We start from the raw sequence: 18,114 nt of genomic DNA, 5'->3' as shown, positions 1-18,114 counted from the left end.
TTGGGAGCTTCAGGTCTTACAATGCCGCTCTTGGCGTCCCCGCAAAATACAGTGCTCTGAAAAATTATTTACTGATCTATGCGTCTCTTTCGGAATGCAAAGCTTTTCCTGTAACTGGGAATCTGCCAAATTTGTAGCGTGGCTTACTTATGTCCATTGCTTCTTTTTCTCTATAGGACTACTCATGCTGGCTGCGTAGCTTGTTGCTGACAATATTTATCACTTAAGAGGTGTGTTCCTTATTGTTTACATCAAACCAGTGCTTAACAGACGTGCTGAGAAACTTTTAGTTTTGTATGACAGCCTTATGTCTAGGTGGGACAGCAGAAAGCCTGTCCTTTGTCATTCATTTTCTCAGCTTTGCCCCGATATCCTGAGGAGTTCTGTGCTCCAGGGAAACTGTCCAGAGCAGTTATTTCCATATGCCAGTTCCAGTAATGGTGAGGTATTACCTCTGTGCAGGGCCTTTGCAGTTTTGCAGTGGAAAAGTTTCAGAGTGTTAATCTGTGGCTTTCTTTTTGCTTTGTAATTTTGTTCCCCTCCCTGCAATGTGGTGTGTAATTTATCAGCAACAAAGACGTGACATGCAGGTCATTTTTCATGCTTCTTGATCACAAGGGAAATTTTTTTACAATTCAAAGGTGGCTAATAATATACAATTTAATTCTATAGTAACTTCCAAGGGGTGGACAACTTTTTTTGCTGTGCTGAGATCTGTTTGCTGGCTGAATAGAGCTGGTCTGTTCGAGCCCCGTGTTTTGTGCTGTTCCACAGCTCCTGGTGCAGCTGGCAGAGGGGAATGGCTGTGAGAGCTTGTGGCTTGATCATCTTCAGGAGGCTGCAGCCAGCACCATCCTCTAAGGTCACTGACAGCATCGAGTACCTCCTGCTGCAGACATCCTACGGGAGCCACCACTGGACCCCGCCCAAAGGTGATTTCTGTTGTGGTGACACTGCTGGAGGTCATTGGTGTCAGGCTGCAGAGAGGATTTTGGCTGAGGTCAGTTTAGAGGGGCAGTCACCCCCTGGGAGTAGCTGCTGGCTGTGCTGTTTGTGTGATGGTGCTCCTGACACAGCTGAGGGGGCAGTTCTGAGGCTGAAATCCTCTGCAGGTTGTGGCTGTACCGAGTGTTGGGCACAAATGATTTGGGTTGGGGCAGGGGGTGCCGCCCAGCCCAGCTCCTCAGGTGTCTGATGTTTCTGGAAGGGTGTGCACACGACTGAAGTGAGCTGATGAGGGGATGTTCTGCCTTCTTTCTCGGGTCTCACTCTTTGCCAGGCACCTGTGGTGTGGCCAGTGCAGGATTGTTTGACCCATCAGAGTCTGCAGGGCTGTGGTCACAGTCTGTAGGAAGGCAGGCTGAAATCTGTAACAGAGCACTTTAATACACTGTTCTAAGGAGATGCAGGAGATCGTTAATGAAGATCACTTGCCTAATGCAATAGAGATGAGAGGGACAGATAGGAGAATTCACCTTGCCAGCTGTTCTTGGTCATCAGTGAGGCCTCAGAGTAGAAAACAAACCCTGTGTCCCAGGACAGAGCAGCGCCTCCTCCATAAAGGCACATTGCAGAGCCAGTGTTTGGTAGTACACAGTCACAGCCCTGGTACCAGGAAAAGTGCAGCACAAAAGTACGTCAGGTTCCCTAGAGATCTTCTTGCTGCTTTTTCCCACCTGAGATTTTTTCCCCGATAGTTTTTCCTTCTTATTTTGTAAAATGTGTCACTTTCAAAGCATGGTGCAGCAGTTTATAAAAAAGAACTTGAAAACTAGAGGAAAAAAAATCTTTTTACAGTGTCAGTTAGGCTCTCCTACTGAGGGAAAGAACAAAACTTTCCAAACCTCCCCCTTTGTCTACTCCACCAAGAGCCTAAGGGAATTGAGTTTGCAGCCTAGTGGAAAGCTAAAAAAACATCTGCTGGGACATGATTGATTGTTGTGAGAAGAAATCCTTCTGGAAGGCTCCCTGGGAACACAGTAATTCTGGACAAGTGATTTAAATTACTTGTAGGAGTCTTGGTAGGGAGCTAATTGTCTCATAAGCATACATCTCACACACCTAGGATCATGAAATAGTGTAGGGTGGGAGGGACTGTTAAAGGTTGTCTAGTCCAAGCCCCCACCAGTGGGCAGGAACATCCTCAACTAGAGCAGGTTGCTGGAGTCCCATCCCACCTGGATGTTTCCAGGAATGGGGCACTCACTGCTCCTCTGGGAAACTTGTGCCAGTATTTCGCCACCCTCATACTAAAAGCAAGTCTTCCTTGTCTGTAGTCTGAGTCTGCCCTCTCCTAGATGAAAAACAGGGGCCCTTCTCCTGTCACTCTGGGCCCTTTTCAAAAGTCTGTCCCTGATTTTCTCATAAACCACCACCCTTTAGGCACTGGAAGGGGCTCTCTTCTCCAGACTGAGCAGCCCCAACTCTCTCATCCAGAGGTCTCCACTCCCTGATTGTATCCATGGCTTCCTCTGAACTCAGTCCAGCAGGTGAATGTCCTTCCCTTGCTGAGGGCTCCAGGTTGATGCAGCATTGCAGGTGGGGTCACACCAGAGCAGAGGGGGAGAATCACCTCCCTCAACACACCACTTCAGATTTTAGAGATCAAAACCCACAATCTGATGGTGGTCTGTAATAGAAGCTTGGTATTGATTTGGGGGAATTTATTGAGGAGAAGCTATTCTATTTTATAATATCTGTGATAGGAGTGGACTTCCAAGGTAACCCTGGGATGTGCAGTGTGGTAACATGTATGTAATGTTGACACAGATTCCGTGGGGCAGGAGCCAGAAGGAGAAGTTTTAATTGTCTCTCAAAACGCACACAAAAGGCAGTTTACAGCTACAGCTGTACCTTGTTATTTTAAAAGTTCTCTAAGCTGTTGCAACTCTTATGGGATTAAACTGGACTTGCTTGGATCCCCTCACAAGAACCTCATCAGCCTTATCTCTGCCCCTAGGACTGTGACTTTGCCCTAGCTGAGGCTGATGGGAAGGGGATGTAGGGTTCATTTTCCTTCTCAGTCTATTAGAACTGCACCAGTGGGAACAGGTGGGAGGATCTGAAAGGATCTGAAAGCTGTGGTGTGTGAGGTGCTGCCTGCAGTCCTTTTTCTGCTCTGCAGGTGGACTGTACTGCACAAACGTGGCAACTTACTGAGCCTTGACCTGAGGTTATCAACAGGTATCAAATGCTGTTTTCTGCACACTGGCTGCTTGAAAGAAAAGTGCATTTTATATCGGAGGTGATGTCTGGTTGTAAGAGATGTTCACATTTTTGATACACAGGCAGGGAAGTGAGTGGGACCTGTTGCAAAGGCAAAACAAACTTCCCACATACCCCAGATGTGGTACTAAAAGGGCACTTTGAGTATCTGAGACCTGAGGAACAATTCATCTCTGTGATGAAATTATAGCTATTTGGAGCCAGCTACATAGAAAATAGACTGACACCAGGGACAAAACAGAGCTTAAACTTTTTTACCTCCCAAAATGTTCCAGCTCCTGCTATGTTGCTTTTTTGAGGTATTGCTTGGCTTGTTCTATTTATGTTCTGGAGCTTTCATGAGAAAACCAAATCTGACATTTCTCAACAAAAGTACAAATGGCTGGGGATGTGTTATATTTATCCTCTGTTTGTAGTGGCACCTCTCGTTCTGAGCAATGTAAAATAAATGGTGTGTCCTAGGAGAACTACCCAGCTGTTGAAAGGACTGGCTTTTAGACTTGTTGCTTGTTTCAGAGGGGACTATGGAAGAGGAGAAAATCCCGGGCTGCCTAAATGAAATGCACCTTTTAAATGGTACATGTCTGTGCCTGGTCCCGTTGTTTCTGGACTGTTGGCACAAGTAAGAGTTTTGCAGAATTGAGCCTTAAGCTTATGTGAGAGGACATGGTTGAGAGAGGATTGAGGGTCTCAGATGACTTGTCTCTGCTCTAACTGGATGAAGGAAAAATGAGGGACTCAGTCCTCAGTATAATCCAAGGTGGAACGTTATGGGTGTAGGGTGCTCCAGAAGTGGAGGGGAGGAGTGCGAAGAAAAGATGGCTGATGGAAATTTCAGGAAGCGAGGGATAAACAGTGATCCTAAAAGCCACAAGACAAAGATAAATCAAGACATAAGATCTGGAAACACAATCTCTCTTCTCCAATTTCCATTTCATCCTGTGTCAGCTACCATGTACTCTCATCTCTGCCTCCCAGTGTTTCCCGATTAAAGCAGAACGTGAGTTTCCTTCCTGGAGATTTACTTTTCCACCCTCTTGGCAGGCCACGTGGACCCCGGGGAGGATGACCTGCAGACAGCCTTCCGGGAAACACAGGAGGAGGCTGGGCTGCAGGCCAGCCAGCTCACCCTCATCGAGGGCTACAAGAAGGAGCTGCACTACCCTGTCCATGGCAAGCCCAAGACCGTCGTGTACTGGCTGGCAGAAATGAAGGACTGCAACACAGAAATCAAGCTGTCAGAGGAGCACCAAGCTTTCCAGTGGCTGAAGCTGGAGGATGCCTGCAAATTTGCAGAATATGAGGACATGCAAGCAATGCTGAAAGAAGTGCATCAGTTTCTGTGCTCCAGAGAATAAGTGGTTTTGTGAAGTATAAGGGGATTTCTTGACGAGACAGGTGTGCTTTTTATGTTTTAAACTGAAGGAAGAATTATATGGCTGCAGAAATGTAGATTTCTTTTTTTTTTTTTAATCTGTAGAAATTCAGTGAGGATACAAGGAGCTTTTAAAGAGATTGTGCTTTTGTCTCTCCTAGCTAGCACAAAAAAAGCATAGTCTGATTGAACCCTAAGCCAGAGATGTCTGAATTGAACCCAAAGCTAACAAAAGACTTCCTCTGTCTCTGTCTCCTTTTCTTTTTCTCTTTTTTCCTCCTTTTTTTTTTTTCCTTGAAGTGCTGAACAACCACAGGTCTTTTTGAAAAATCAAACACTTGATACATCTTGACTTGCTGATGTAAAGCTAGAAAGTTGAGAAAATGAGCATATGGGGATTTTTAATAACAAAACGCTTACTGCAGAAGTCATACCTTGAATTTCAAATGAGGAAGCAATAGTTCTATTCCTAACTCTTCCAGTGATATGCAGTGATAACTTGTCAGATCATTTCAGGTCTTTTTTTTTGTATCATGAATTTATGTACATCCATATTGTACTGTTGTGAGAACATTTTCCACCCAGACAGTCTTAGTAAATGGTTGGGTACAGTATTTAAGTCGTAAATTGAAGTTCTTTTGCCTCTTTATTTTATTTTTTTTGATCTTTAACAGACACCTTAGCCACAGATTTTCCATGGGGTTGGAAAAGGGTATTTAATCCACTTTCTGCACAGGATATCCAAGCTTATGTGCAATCTATGTCTTTTTCATACTATCAGTACTTCTACTTCAGTACCCCCTTTTGTGGTAGCAGACATTACTAATGTTGGTACCAGTGTGACAGGAGTCTTTTGTGTGTCACTCCATTATCTTCCAGTGGAGTTATTTAAAATTACATATATTTATATTTTCAAAAAAGGGGATGCACTATAAGGAGGCTTTTATATATAAATATGTATGTATATATACACATAAAAAACTTCAGTGCTCGTCCACATTACAGTCAGGCTTTATTTTGATTATGAACATTTCCTTAGAAGTGTTCCGCTCAGGTGGTGGCAGAGAGTGTAATAACCAGTGAGAGTGGGAGAGGAGAGTTAAAAGCCTGTGCAGCCTCAGTCTTGGTTTTTCATTATTGTTCGAGGTACCATTTAATCAGTGCTGTGTAAACAATGGTGTTGCTGCCTTCCTGTTTATGAGCAAGATTAGCATATTAAGCTGGAGTTTGAGAGTCATTAACAAGTCATCGGTTCTGCCCATTCAGCAGTAATGAGCGCAGGCACTTGATGCTTTGGAAAACACATTAGCTCAGCCCCAAGCCAGTATTTCCTTTTTCATGGCACTGCTCACGTAGTGCTCCCAAAGCCTGTCAAGGTTTTGGAGGGTGACCAGTGCTGTGCACTGTGAGGTGATGTGCTCCTTGGACAAAATTGCAAGGGGTGTAACTGTGATCATGGGTCAGGCACTGTGTGTGAATTTTAAGTGATTTATGTACAAAATGTATGCCCACAAATTTTGTGAGTAAAATGATTCTTAAACATTTTTTGATCCCAGAGTCTTTGAGTTTCATTTAAAGTAGAAATGTTGGAAAGTCAGAATTTAACTCTGATTCTTGCTGCTCCCTGGTGAAGAAAGAGTTCTTCCTCTGCCCATGTCTAATAGTAAAATATTTTCCCAAGGAGCATCTGGGAAACCCTCCAGTAAATAATTGTGGAATAATCTGCCTGGCAAAGATAATTGTTTCCAACCTCTATGATATTTATGCCCTAAACCAATAGGGCTTGGTGGGTTGTTTTTTTAAGACCAGTAAAGTTTTTGGTTATAATAATATCTTATGACAGTAAACTTTTTATAATTTAAAAAGAAAAATAATTAAAAAAAACCCCAAAACCAAACAAACAGCCAGAAATTTTAAGATGATTAAAAAACCCCAGAGATTTTAAATTCCCTGGAGAGACCTTACTTCTACTGTAGGTTAAATAAAACCAAACTCAAGAGAAATCCAAGCTACACTGAAAGAGCAGAACAGCTTAATTTAGGTCAAGTGAAAGGCACTGCTCAAGTAAGAGACGTGAGGATACTGTTTCCCTTGCTCTACTGAACAAATGCACTGACACAGCTCACACTTGTGATTTCCTGGTGTTATTGTTTCTTTCTCCACATAACTCTTGACTTATAGCCATGATTACATCATCTCAGAATCAGAGAGAAAGAAAGCATACATTCATGAATATTAGGAAAGCACTAAGGCATTGCAGATTTCACTGAGAAAAGATCAGGATTGAGTGTGATAGTCGCAGGTAATTTTGCTCAAACAAGAAGTGTAAAGGCTGAAAACAATGTCTTACTCCTATCTAAAAGAAAAAGAACTGTATTACTGCTCTGGTGGAGCAGTGTATCTATTCATTGACTATTCCATATGATTATAGGAAATCAGAGACTGAAGCTGGAATAAAGTGGCTCTATATGCAATATCCCCAACAAGCATGACCGACATTTCTTGCCAGTCTATATAATAAAAGAGGATGTGTGTTATAATAAGGTTTAGTACATCCTAAATATGGAAAAGTTTTGAGAGACACAGGATGTCTCAGCAGGGCTCTTGCAGTGATGCAGACAGGACCGTGGAGTGCTACCTTTTAAGTTAGAAAATGACTTGCTGTTACTTAATTGACAACTTAGTGGGGATGAATATTTTGGCAGGTATCTGGAAGAGATTTTATAGAAGGCAGTGCTTATTAATTACATTCTCACACTGACAATGTAACTGATGGCCTTCTGTGACTATTGGAAGCTAGTTTTATCTTAAAAAGAATTTAAGGATCATCAGGGCTTTTGCTTTTTTACCTTTTGCCTTGTCTTCAAAGATTCACTTTTTCATATGCTCAGTAACTCTAATTTTGATTCCATGGGCAGTTGCAGCTGGAAGAAATCCCAGCTTCATTTAGGAAAACCTGGGGTTTCTTGTGGGTTAAAGCAGTTCTGAAATTGCTAAGCAGCATATGCCTATACAAACCAACCAATCTACTCTGCTTGCTTCAGCCCTTGTCCTGTGCAAGAAGATTGTACTCAAGTGTTTAGAAAAAAACCCCAAACTGTGCTTCCTGTCAAAACAGCGAGGGCAGGGAGGAGATAGCTGTGGTGGCAGCTTTCCTGGTGGGAACAGTGACACGGGAGGGAACAAAAGCTCTGTCATTCTGGAGCTAGTCCACTTGGTAATTGATGTTGTCAAAAAGAGGAGTGACAGTCCCATCTTTCCACTCGATGAGGATCTCTCCGTGCCTCAGGGAAGGGGAGCGGGATGGCGGCAGGTAGGGCTGGGGGGGGGCCCCTCTCCGCAGCGGGGTCGGCTCCCGCAAATCAACTCTGCTGCTGTGGGCTGGAGAACTCTTCAGAGCAGAGAGGATTTTCTTCTTCCTAAGAGAAGAGAGAAGAGAGTGTAACTGCAGCTGTCTGTCACTTGGTTGCTTCTCCCCGTCAGCAACTGTAATGGCACTTCCTTCAGGAATGGCACAAGATGTGCAGGGGAGGAGGAGCCAACATCAGTGGCTGCGTTTGGGTGGGTCAGTGATTGGGATGGATAAACTGGGTGGCAGGGAGGAGAAATCCCCAAGGGTGACACATTGGTGACCAGACCCATCTGTTGAGAGCCAGCCACATCAGGTGTGGAATGGAGAAGGGTGCCAAGACCAAGACTCTTGTTTTGAGATGTTGGAGTTTTTCTTTAAGATGCTGTTCATGGCAAAGCCAATGAACCTGACTCTCACTTACTTGTTGTAGTGAACATTGAGTGTCAGTATTATTAATCCCAGTATGAAAGCCAAGGGGCTGAGGACCAGCATGGCTGTCTTCCAGTTTGTGCCTGAAAGGGTATCAGAGAAAGCATCACATGTTTGCTGTACATATCCCTGTTCTTATGCAATAGCCACAACTGCCACAAAAAATCACCTGTAATGTCCCTGAAAAACGCCAGATAACAGGAAGAGTGTTTTGTCTACAAGATCAACATCTTACAGCTGCTTTTACACTGCACAACATCCTCCTATTGAAAGTGGCCGCAAAAGTTTTTCTTTCTTGCTATGAAGACAATAGTATCTTATGCTTCTCCACTCTGCATCTTCCTGATACAAAGGAAGAAGGGCTGGGAGGAAGCAGTAGTGTTAGCAGCTGTCTGATTTTCATGTTTTTTACTTTTTTTTTTATCACAGGCCTGTGGAGATTTAAAAAGAGTCTTTTTGACAGGTAATTTTGTGCCCTCATTCCCTATTGAGCATCCTCAGCAGTACCCCAGGGAAATGTATCTCTGTCACAATGGGAAGGACAGAGGCACTGATAAACCTTCGTCTGCCTGGTCCCTTCCTCCTCTGGCTGATCCTTAGACCTACCTGCAAGCCTGGCCCCAGTGTTTTTCCCCCGATTTCCATGTTTCTTGGAGTGGTTGTGGGATGGATCTAGTGAAAGAAGCAGAAAGACTCTGATTAGCAGCTTCCAGTTGGACCAGGGGTCCAGATTTCTCATGAGGCTTCACTGTAACCACAAATCCCTTTTGTATGGGACCCAGAAAGGAAAAGGAAACTTTACCGTCACTTGGTGTTCCCCAACCACAAATAATTTTTGCTCCTAAAACAGTGGGTGGCTGTGCCTCCAGGTTAAGCCTGTATCACTGCACTGCTTGCCAAGGGAAACTCCTCAGCATGTTGGGTGAAAGCACTCAGTGGTACACATGGAAATTCTTCAGAAATCCTCAGGTACTCTTCCACCACTGAAAATAGCTGAGTAACCTCAAAGTGCTGCCCACACTTTCCTTCCTGCTGTTCTTAGTTATGCATTCAGAAAAGTGCTCACCCTCGTTTGCTGGGAGCTGTGCCTGTTTGGTCTTTTCTGGAGACACTGTGCTGTTGAACTTGTTAGCCAAAGGGGGGTCAGTCAAGCTCACAGAAGACTCTCTGTCCACAGCATCGATCTTTGACGAATCAATGGTTTTAGCTTGGAAGGAAATAAAGCAAAGATCTGTGTGATTATCGTTTACTTTTTGTACAGGAGCCTGGATGTGCTCATTGCCCAGCAAGGAAAAGGAACCCAGCCCTGCTGGTTTGGTTCTCTGCCCTGGAGGGTGAGAAGGATGTGGTGCAGTAGCAATCACCTCCTCCTGTGCATCAGGGGCTTTCAGCTGTCTCAGATTTTAAAGGTGAAATGAACCTCTCAGGATGGAATCAACAACCAAAGCAGAGCTTGTTTTCTGGTGGTAGATGTGGTCATGGGTTTTAGAAGTATGAGTGCAACACCAGCTGTTAAAGGATGATGTGTGAGGAAGAGGCAAGTGGAAAAATCACAGCTGTTGACAACACTGCAGATATAAAATTGGGATCCAAAGGGTTATAAGTAGGCCATACCTCCTGCAAGGCTCAATACCTTCCTTTGCCCTCCAGTCCTGCTGCAGAGTAGGGTGTGTGGGCAAACAGCTGCTGCTGGAGGGGAGGCTGTGTGAAGTTTGGTGTCAGCAATTCACCCCTCTGCTGCAATGGTGCATATGCCAAGACCAAAAACTCTGTGACTTCAGGGCTCCCTGCTGCCTACCCAGACCCCATCGCATCCTGTGGCATGAGCACCCACAGCACAGCTACACAGGTGTAATTTATTGAGCAGATAACCCACCAAAGTATAAGTTATCTGTTGATGATCAGGTAGAAGTTGGATAAGAAATGCCTGAACAAATATATAGGACTTTGGTGCTGTTAGTGAGTAGTCAGAGGTTCCCTCCAGCAGACTGAACCATGGGATTGATAGGAAAATTTTGACTTTGTGTGAGACACACCAAGTGGCACAGCCTAATTCAAAAGCTGCTCTGTGTTTACCCTCACAGCCTTATTTAGGGATCCTGGCTCCAAGGCAGCCCTGGGCTGCCAGGAGCATTGCCTTGGGGAATGAAAAGGCTCTTTTCACATGCTTTTTTCCCATATCTTAAATGTTCCACGCATTTCCTAGCCTATATTTAACTAGACTATTATGGTATCCAATTTGTATGGTCCATATTTAACTTAATGTTAAACAAACACTAACACTTGTAACTATTGTGATAATTACATATTGACCTTCTAGTTGGCTAATTAAAAACCTTGAGGGGAAAAAGTCCACCTTCTCTACACACGACAGCCAAAGCAGCTGATGTATCTCTTTTTATTTCAAATTAGATACAGTGTCTCAGTGTCAAAAGGTTCTACTCATAATCCATCTGTTTATGCCAACTAGACACATCACATTTTCTCTTTACTCATTTCTACAGAGCTCAAAATCTCATTGGGTCCGTCAACCTTAAGGTAAGGAGTAGCCTCCTGTTAGGGAAATAATTTTCCCTGAGGAATGTTGGGAACTTTATCATCTACAGAGTGGACTAACACATAAAAACCATTACAAACACCAGGTGATTTTGGGTCTCTGAGTGCGAGAAAGGAGGGGAGAGGAGGAGAAGAGGAGGAATGGAATGTGATTTTCAGGTCTCAGTTCTGCACACAACTTTACAAGAAAAGTACCAAAACCCACATTTATTTGCAGGAAGGACTTAAATGAAAGTGGGAAACAGACTGGACCATGAACTATCAGTGATCAGCAGTGGGCTTCACTGGGCACATAACAAATGATCACAGCCACATCTTGGTAAAATGACCACACCTGGTGTTTGGTAGCCTTATGTCAAACCCCTAAAATTGTGACAAGACCAGGGATTTTGCCCTTTCTGTGTCCCATCTAAGACAAACGCCAGTGAACACTGGTGAAAGCAGTTTGGATTCTCTTCAGCAAAGGCCAAGGCCATAATTGGTCCCTATAAACCCCATTTTTAATGATTTTTGATGTCATCTTCTGGGATTTCCTAATGCAAAGGGAGGGCAACACTTAAGCTCCCTCCCACTACCTGCTGTGTTCACCAGTGTCTTTATGGCTACACTGGGCACCAGCAGCAAGGTTCACTGAGGGTAATGAGAACATGGAATGAAGGTTACAACTAGATTTCATTAGTGACAGGTGTACTGTTGGGGTGTCACAGAAGAGAACTTTAATTTCAGAAACTGAAGCAATAATTTGTGATACGACTGCTTCTCAATAATATGTGTAAGTTTAAAAGAAGTTTTCAGCTGCCTCCAGTTGTTTTACCAAAAAGGACATTTCAAAATAGCAAAAGCTCTTTTGAAGTCCAAAGTGCCTGACTTTGGGAGACTTCCTTGGGTGTTTTGTGCTTGGGAAAGCAATTTCCACTATTCTTAGCTGTGGGCACCAATTCAGAAATATTTTGCCCAAATATTTGCGTGTCCTCAGAAATGCAGCTGGGTTTTGGAGACCTGATCGTGTAAGGTTTCGCATGCTTCTGGAAAAGACTGAACAGCCACTACTGGAAACCAGTGGTGCCAGGTAATGGGGTTGAGCTGGAGCCGTTTGGTGTTTCCCCTGGTGGGGCCGAAGTGAACATGAGTTAGAATGACATGTGCAAGCCTTGTGTTAGATGGCTTGGATGACATGAAAGTTAGATGTTATCTGACACTAAATCTACCTCCTCTTACTTTCATAGATCCACACTCGTGTGTCTAGAGCTCGTTGTGTTGGTTTGCTGGGCCTCCCAGCTGCTGTCCGGGCAGCAGCACAGACGGGAGACAAAGACCTTGTGGCCTCCCTCCTTGGTGCCAAGGTGGAAGCCCAAGCTCTGCAGAGTCAAGTGTCCCTTCCTGCTGCAGGACCATGCCTGGCGTTCCCAGTCTCCACAGGGCTCCAGCTTGACCAGGGCGTTCTGGCGCATCCTGTGTGCAGACAGGCAGCGCCCCGTGTGCAGGCTGATGATGGTGCCTGTGTCAGGGTCCCAGCCCCACCTCTGCTGCTGGGAGTGCTCCTTGCAGCTGGCCAGGCTGATGCTGTTGGTCTCCTGGGAGGCACGGATGCACTTTTCCAGCCGGGTGTTCCTTATGAGGAAGCCTTGTCCCTCTGCTACTGCGGTACAATCAGAGCAGGGTTCAGTACTGTGCACTAACACATCCCTTTGTAAATACCCTGGGGGAGGCAAGATGTAACCCACCAGTCCTTTCATGGATGGGCATGCCTGGATAAACAGTTCCCACAGCTTCCTCATTTCCTGGAATGACATTTCTTTGAAAAACAGGAGCGTGCGAATAGCCATGTGTCACCCTGGTTTTTTAAGATTTTCTTAAGCCTTCTGATGTTGACATTCTTGTCGTGAACTTTATCACACGCTTTCTGTAAATAACCCATTGTTTTGTCTTCCTTTATGGAGGAGGAGAAAATTGATGGACTGTTAGTTTGTCCAGTGTGATTGGAGAGGCGTCACTGTCACCCTCCAGTCTGCTGTCACTTTTGGAAAACTATAAATCTTGGAGTCAGAAAATAAACTGCCTCTTTTTTCATTCACCTTGAGAACAGTGGTGTACTTGTGTTCTTTCATGTCCAATAGTGACAGCCATGAGCAATGCTAGAGGAAAGTAGCTGTTATGTAACTAATGAGGAAAAACATCCTTGCAACTTGAATGATTATATCAAATATCTGCCTGTATATATATATATCTATATGTATTGAATTCAGTACTTCAATTGTTTTAACTAGGTAGCCATCCTCCCCTCCCTCCAAACGAATTAGTTTGAGGGATCTTTTGCCCCTATCCGAGTCAAATCTTTCTTATAAAAGAGCAGTTGAAATCCCCCTTGTGCTGTTCATCTGAGGCGAACTAGGCCACCTTGGGCTACACTTTCTATGAAGTGGCTTCTGGAGGTATTAAAGCAGTGCAGGGATAAAACCATACCCCACCAGAAGTGTGTAAGTATCTGGCTGAGGCAGCTCATGTGAGTATTGACATTATCTTGGATTTAACACACCTGACATTGGTCTGTGCGCCTTAGGAACAAAAGTACCACTTTTAAAAATCCTTTAGTAAGAGGGAGACATTGCAGTTGTCCCACAACAAACGCACAATTTGAAGCAATTTCTGTAATTGCTTGTTGCTTTTAAGAGCAACAGGTCCCAACATCTCAGATGATTTAGGATGGATATCACATTAGCTGAAGGATTGCCACTGTTTTCAGTATAACTTCATCAGGTGTGGCCTGTGAATATCCTGAGCAAAATGTTAAGTGCTAAACCATCCACCAGTGCTGCAGGAGAACTTTCTGCTGTGTATTTTATGCCTGAGATAGATGGATAGAAATAGAAGTTTCAAATTTATGGACATTCTGAGAAATCTTTTAATAACAACACATTACAACTCCCAGCTTTTACAGTGACTTTTTTTCCTCTCTTTTCCCCAGGAGACAGAATTATAAAAGCCTCATGGGCATACAGTACTGAGGAAGCATAAAGAGGACATAGAAAAGTGATGTTAGGCAAGAACTCTGATTTTTATCTAAACTATTTCTGCAGAGTTTCCCCTCCCAGATGAAAAAAAAAACCGCCACAACAAACCAAAACAATACTGAGCCAATACAAGTATTTGGCTCAATACCTGAGAAGATTTGTGACAGTATAAACAGAAGCTGCTACACAATAACAATGGTATAAACAGTAGTTTAAAGGAGCTCTCATGTTTTTCTCTCAGGAAATTCTAGGGTTCTACTAGATTAATAATGCCTTGGGGCTGTGTAAAGCAGAAACAGCTCAGGGCTTTCTGCTCAGCCTGAATGCCTGAGGAGAGGAGCCAGAAACCACAGTGCTTCTCCACCAGCTCTGAGATTGTCTGATCAATGTGTCTGCGCTGGGATGTTGACTTGCATGGACCTGTGATAGCCACCAATCCAGACAATTCCTGCCAGGCCAATGTATCTAAATGGAAATTAAATTTCTGGGCTATCTGTGGGCAACTTGTGAGTCCTGTTCTTTTTAACCCTTGCTGAGGGCTGGGTGGAGGTAAGATATTCAACGCATTTTGGACTTGAGTTTCTGCCAGCCTCTAAAGGCAGGAGAAATGTCTCATAAGTAATTTCTCTTAAACTTTAGGAAATTGAAATGGATTAATACAGTCCCCCCAGCCCCACCCCACTCTCGTCATTTTTCCCTAGGATGTGGAATTCAGGATTCTCACATCTTCGCTTCAGCTTAACTGTGAGAAACCCATTTCCAAAGTAATAATTTGAGACGTGCGTTACAATGTAACAGGGGAATATGACAACTGTGCTGGGTCAGATAAAACATCTGCTGAGCCCAGGATCCTGTCTGCAGCACTGGGCCATTAACATCTGCCCATAGAGGAAGAGGGTAAGAATCAGACAAGTAAATAGCTCACTCAAGACAACAAGATGTCAGTGCCTCCTTCCAAAAATCACAGAACCACAGATTTGTTGGGGTTGGAAGGGGCGACTGGAGATCAAACAGTCCAATCCAGCCAACACAGGATCACCTGGAGCAGGCGACGCAGGAACACATCCACATGGGGTTTGAACATCTCCAGATAGGGAGATTCCACAACCTCTCTGGGCAGCCATTCCAGTGCTCTGTATCAACTAACTCAGACAGTATCACTGGGTATTTATGGGTAAAATGGTTTTGCCCACTACATTTTTCAGCTCTGAAGTTCTAAGAAAAATATCATTTTGTTGCTCCATTGGTATCAGAGCTCCTTCTGCAGTTTCACAATGTCAACTTAAGTTTTGATTATTCTTAATTACTTTGTGGCATCAGCAAGCTTAATTACTTCATTATTCATCCCTTCTGATCTTTCTGAGCACCTTCTGATACTATCACTGCTGTGATCATGTCAACTTATTCCACACCTTTGTTCCAGCCTGTGGGCTAGGTTTGTCTCCTACTCTATGAGAATGGAGTTTCTTAAGGGCCTTGGTGGAAGATTCTTATCATAAGCCTTTTGCAAACACTGGCACAAGACCTTGATCTGCTCAGCACATTTATGTTCTTACTGATACCATCATGGATGTCAGGCATTCCCATTACAAAAGCTGCATTGACTTTTCTCATGTTTATCTGTCTGTAAATATTCTTCTTTGCTTCCACTGACTTGCCTGATGCTGAAATGGAGCCTAAGGACCTGTGTCTCCCTAGGCTGTGCAAGGATCCCTCTTAAGAGGGATATCATACGCTCCTTAAACATTTTTTAATGTCATCTTTAGTTTTCTGTAACTCAAAAGACATTTGGGCTGGTCCTTTGCTGCAGATTATTTATCCTTTTTTTTTTTTTTTCCCCATAAACTTCCTCTGTTGCCAATTCTGTCTGATAACACTTCAAACTTCAGAGTGACTGCCACAACCTCCCTGACCATGTCTGAAGGGAGCACTACAGCCAGTAATCCATTCAGCCTTCCTACACTGCCTTACTTTGGTCAACCTGCTTGCTTTTGTGCCAGTTATTTACTGACCTCCTGACCCCCACCAACTTCCTGCTTCAGATAATGTTTGAAAATTTTTGCTGGCAGTTTTTGTATTCTCTCTCTAGGCTGCTCATCCAGGTCTTTTCCTCATATGTTTTATTACAGGTTTTATTATTAATCATGCCACAATCTTTGCTGTATTTTCTTTTCCTTTCTTGGCAATGACTCTCCATTTGAAAATTTTGGGTATTTTCATTACACTTAGAAGAGTGCTGCTGTTTGACCCAGCAGGAGCTATGTGTTTTGCCCGCTGTGGAGTGCCTGATGTTTTCTGTTCCCCTGTAAACAATCACCATGTTTGTTACCTGCAAACATTGCAGTTACGTGTGACTGCCAGCAGCCATTGGTCCTGCCCCACATCTAAACCTGGAGGATGTTTGCTTTGAGGCACACATCAGGCACCAAAAATCTTTACTCAGGAGACAAAATGACATCCCAATTCCTACTGTCCAGTGGTCCTACAAATAAGGCCATGAGCTCCAACATTTTAAAGAATGTTAACCTGGAGGAACCAGAGCATCCGACGTACTCCCTGAGGATGGGACTCAGCGCCTCTGGAAAATGCCAGCCTTACCCACAGAGTCCAAGTAGATGCCTGCTTTGGGCTGCTCATACTTGAGCACTTTGGCCTCTTCATATTTTTAGGAACAAAATAAACAATTTTAGCAAGGCTTCTTGATGCCAGCTCATTTGTCCTATGATACTGACACTCTGTCTGGTTACAAGATAGAAAAGCAAGCAAATACAGGCCCCTGCTTTTCTGCAGCATGGCCACCCTTGGGACATGCTGTTCCATGTAGGATTAGGGGCAAAATCCATGCAACATTCCTAATTAAGGTAATGCCACTGAGAAAGCCTTGGTTACCAGTAATCCCAGTGTGACTGGGAAAGTTTCTGCTGTTTCTAAGGATTGCCTGTGATGTCTTGATCAAAGACATTTGCAAATAGTTTGGGGTGGCTTGGCCCATTTTTTTTCCCAACCACTGCTGCTTTCTTAAGAATATCTTGATTTTGGTTTACCAACAGGGTTTCATATCTTTCCACATCACTGCAAGGTCCACTTTTGACCAAGTGGACCTTGGTCAGCGAAGGCCTCTAAGGGAGCAGAGCAGCCATAGGAAAAGAAGGAAGGTTTTGACACGGAAAAAGAAAATCTATAAATGATAGGAAGCAGTGGAGGTTGGTGAAGTCACCACAAAGCTGATGCAAATGGGGAAAACCAGTCCCTGGGGTGGGGATATGATGGGTGTCTACAAAATCCAGAGAGGTCTGGAGGAGATGGAGAGGAGCTGACTGGTCAAGGACTGATCCTGGATGGGACAAGGGGTGCCAAGGGAAGGCTTGCAGTGTGCAGGAAGTGCTTGTGCACCCAGGCATTGTGTGCTGCTGCTGGGGAGAACCTGCACAAGCCAAGGGAGAAGGTCTGGTGGCTACTGAAGAGTTAAATGCATCACAGACAGGAAATCCCCCAAGTGAAAATTAGTTGGAGGCTGGAAAAGTTAATGTGGGAGCAGAATACAAGCTTGGCCTTTCTGCCTCCTCAGTGCAAAATGCTTAGGGCTGCCTTTTGAGGTCAGGGCATCAGGGGTCAGGGCCAGCATTACCATGGATTTGAGGGAGAGGAGAGTGGCTCCCAAGATATGGGATCAGGCCAAGATGCCAAGCACAGACACCACAGCCTCACGCCCAGTGCCTGGGGGTCCAGAGTCAGTGTTAAATGCAGTTTTATTTCAGCAGTTTTCTTTCTGTGCATGTAGGCACAGATCCTGCTGGTGCCTGACTTCCCACCGCCCAGTGCACCTCATGGGGTCACCATTAGGTCTGGCTTTTTAACAAAACTTTTTACAGAATCACAGAGTGAACTAGGTTGGAAAAGACCTTCGAGATCATCAAGTCCAACCTGTGACCTAACCTAATGCCTCCTCATCAACTAAACCATGGCACTGAGTGCCACATCCAGTCTTTTTCTAAACACCTCCAGGGATGGTGACTCACCACCTTCCTGGGCAGCCCATTCCATTGCCCAATCACTCTTTCAGTGAAGAACTTTTTTCTGATGTCTAACTAATTTTTGCCTCCTCTGCTTGCAGGTACTTTCTAAGGGAACAACTGTCAGAACCAGCTTAGGAAATTCCAGGATTT

The 18,114-nt window shown here is 44.2% G+C and overlaps 1 protein-coding gene across 2 annotated transcripts; it reads left to right on the top strand.

Moving 5' to 3' along the window:
* The first annotated feature begins 41 nt into the window (after positions 1-41).
* Positions 42-18,095, top strand: NUDT2 (nudix hydrolase 2). 2 transcript variants are annotated; one of them, XM_031060276.1, is made up of 4 exons: positions 42-230; positions 775-932; positions 4,270-4,623; positions 18,063-18,095. In XM_031060276.1, the coding sequence occupies exons 2-3, from the start codon at positions 800-802 to the stop codon at positions 4,581-4,583; spliced, it is 447 nt and encodes a 148-aa protein (XP_030916136.1). In that variant the 5' UTR covers positions 42-230; positions 775-799; the 3' UTR covers positions 4,584-4,623; positions 18,063-18,095. The 2 variants fall into 2 exon arrangements, with proteins under 2 accessions (XP_030916136.1, XP_005425035.1); XM_005424978.2 differs by lacking the exon at positions 18,063-18,095 and having other exon boundaries at positions 4,270-4,836.
* The last annotated feature ends 19 nt before the right edge of the window (positions 18,096-18,114 follow it).

The sequence above is a fragment of the Geospiza fortis genome, unplaced genomic scaffold (assembly GCF_000277835.1).
Source record: "Geospiza fortis unplaced genomic scaffold, GeoFor_1.0 scaffold49, whole genome shotgun sequence".
In the NCBI taxonomy this organism is placed as follows: Eukaryota; Metazoa; Chordata; class Aves; order Passeriformes; family Thraupidae; genus Geospiza; species Geospiza fortis.
Note: the sequence above shows the minus strand (reverse complement) of the source record. Positions and strands in the feature narration are given on the sequence as shown.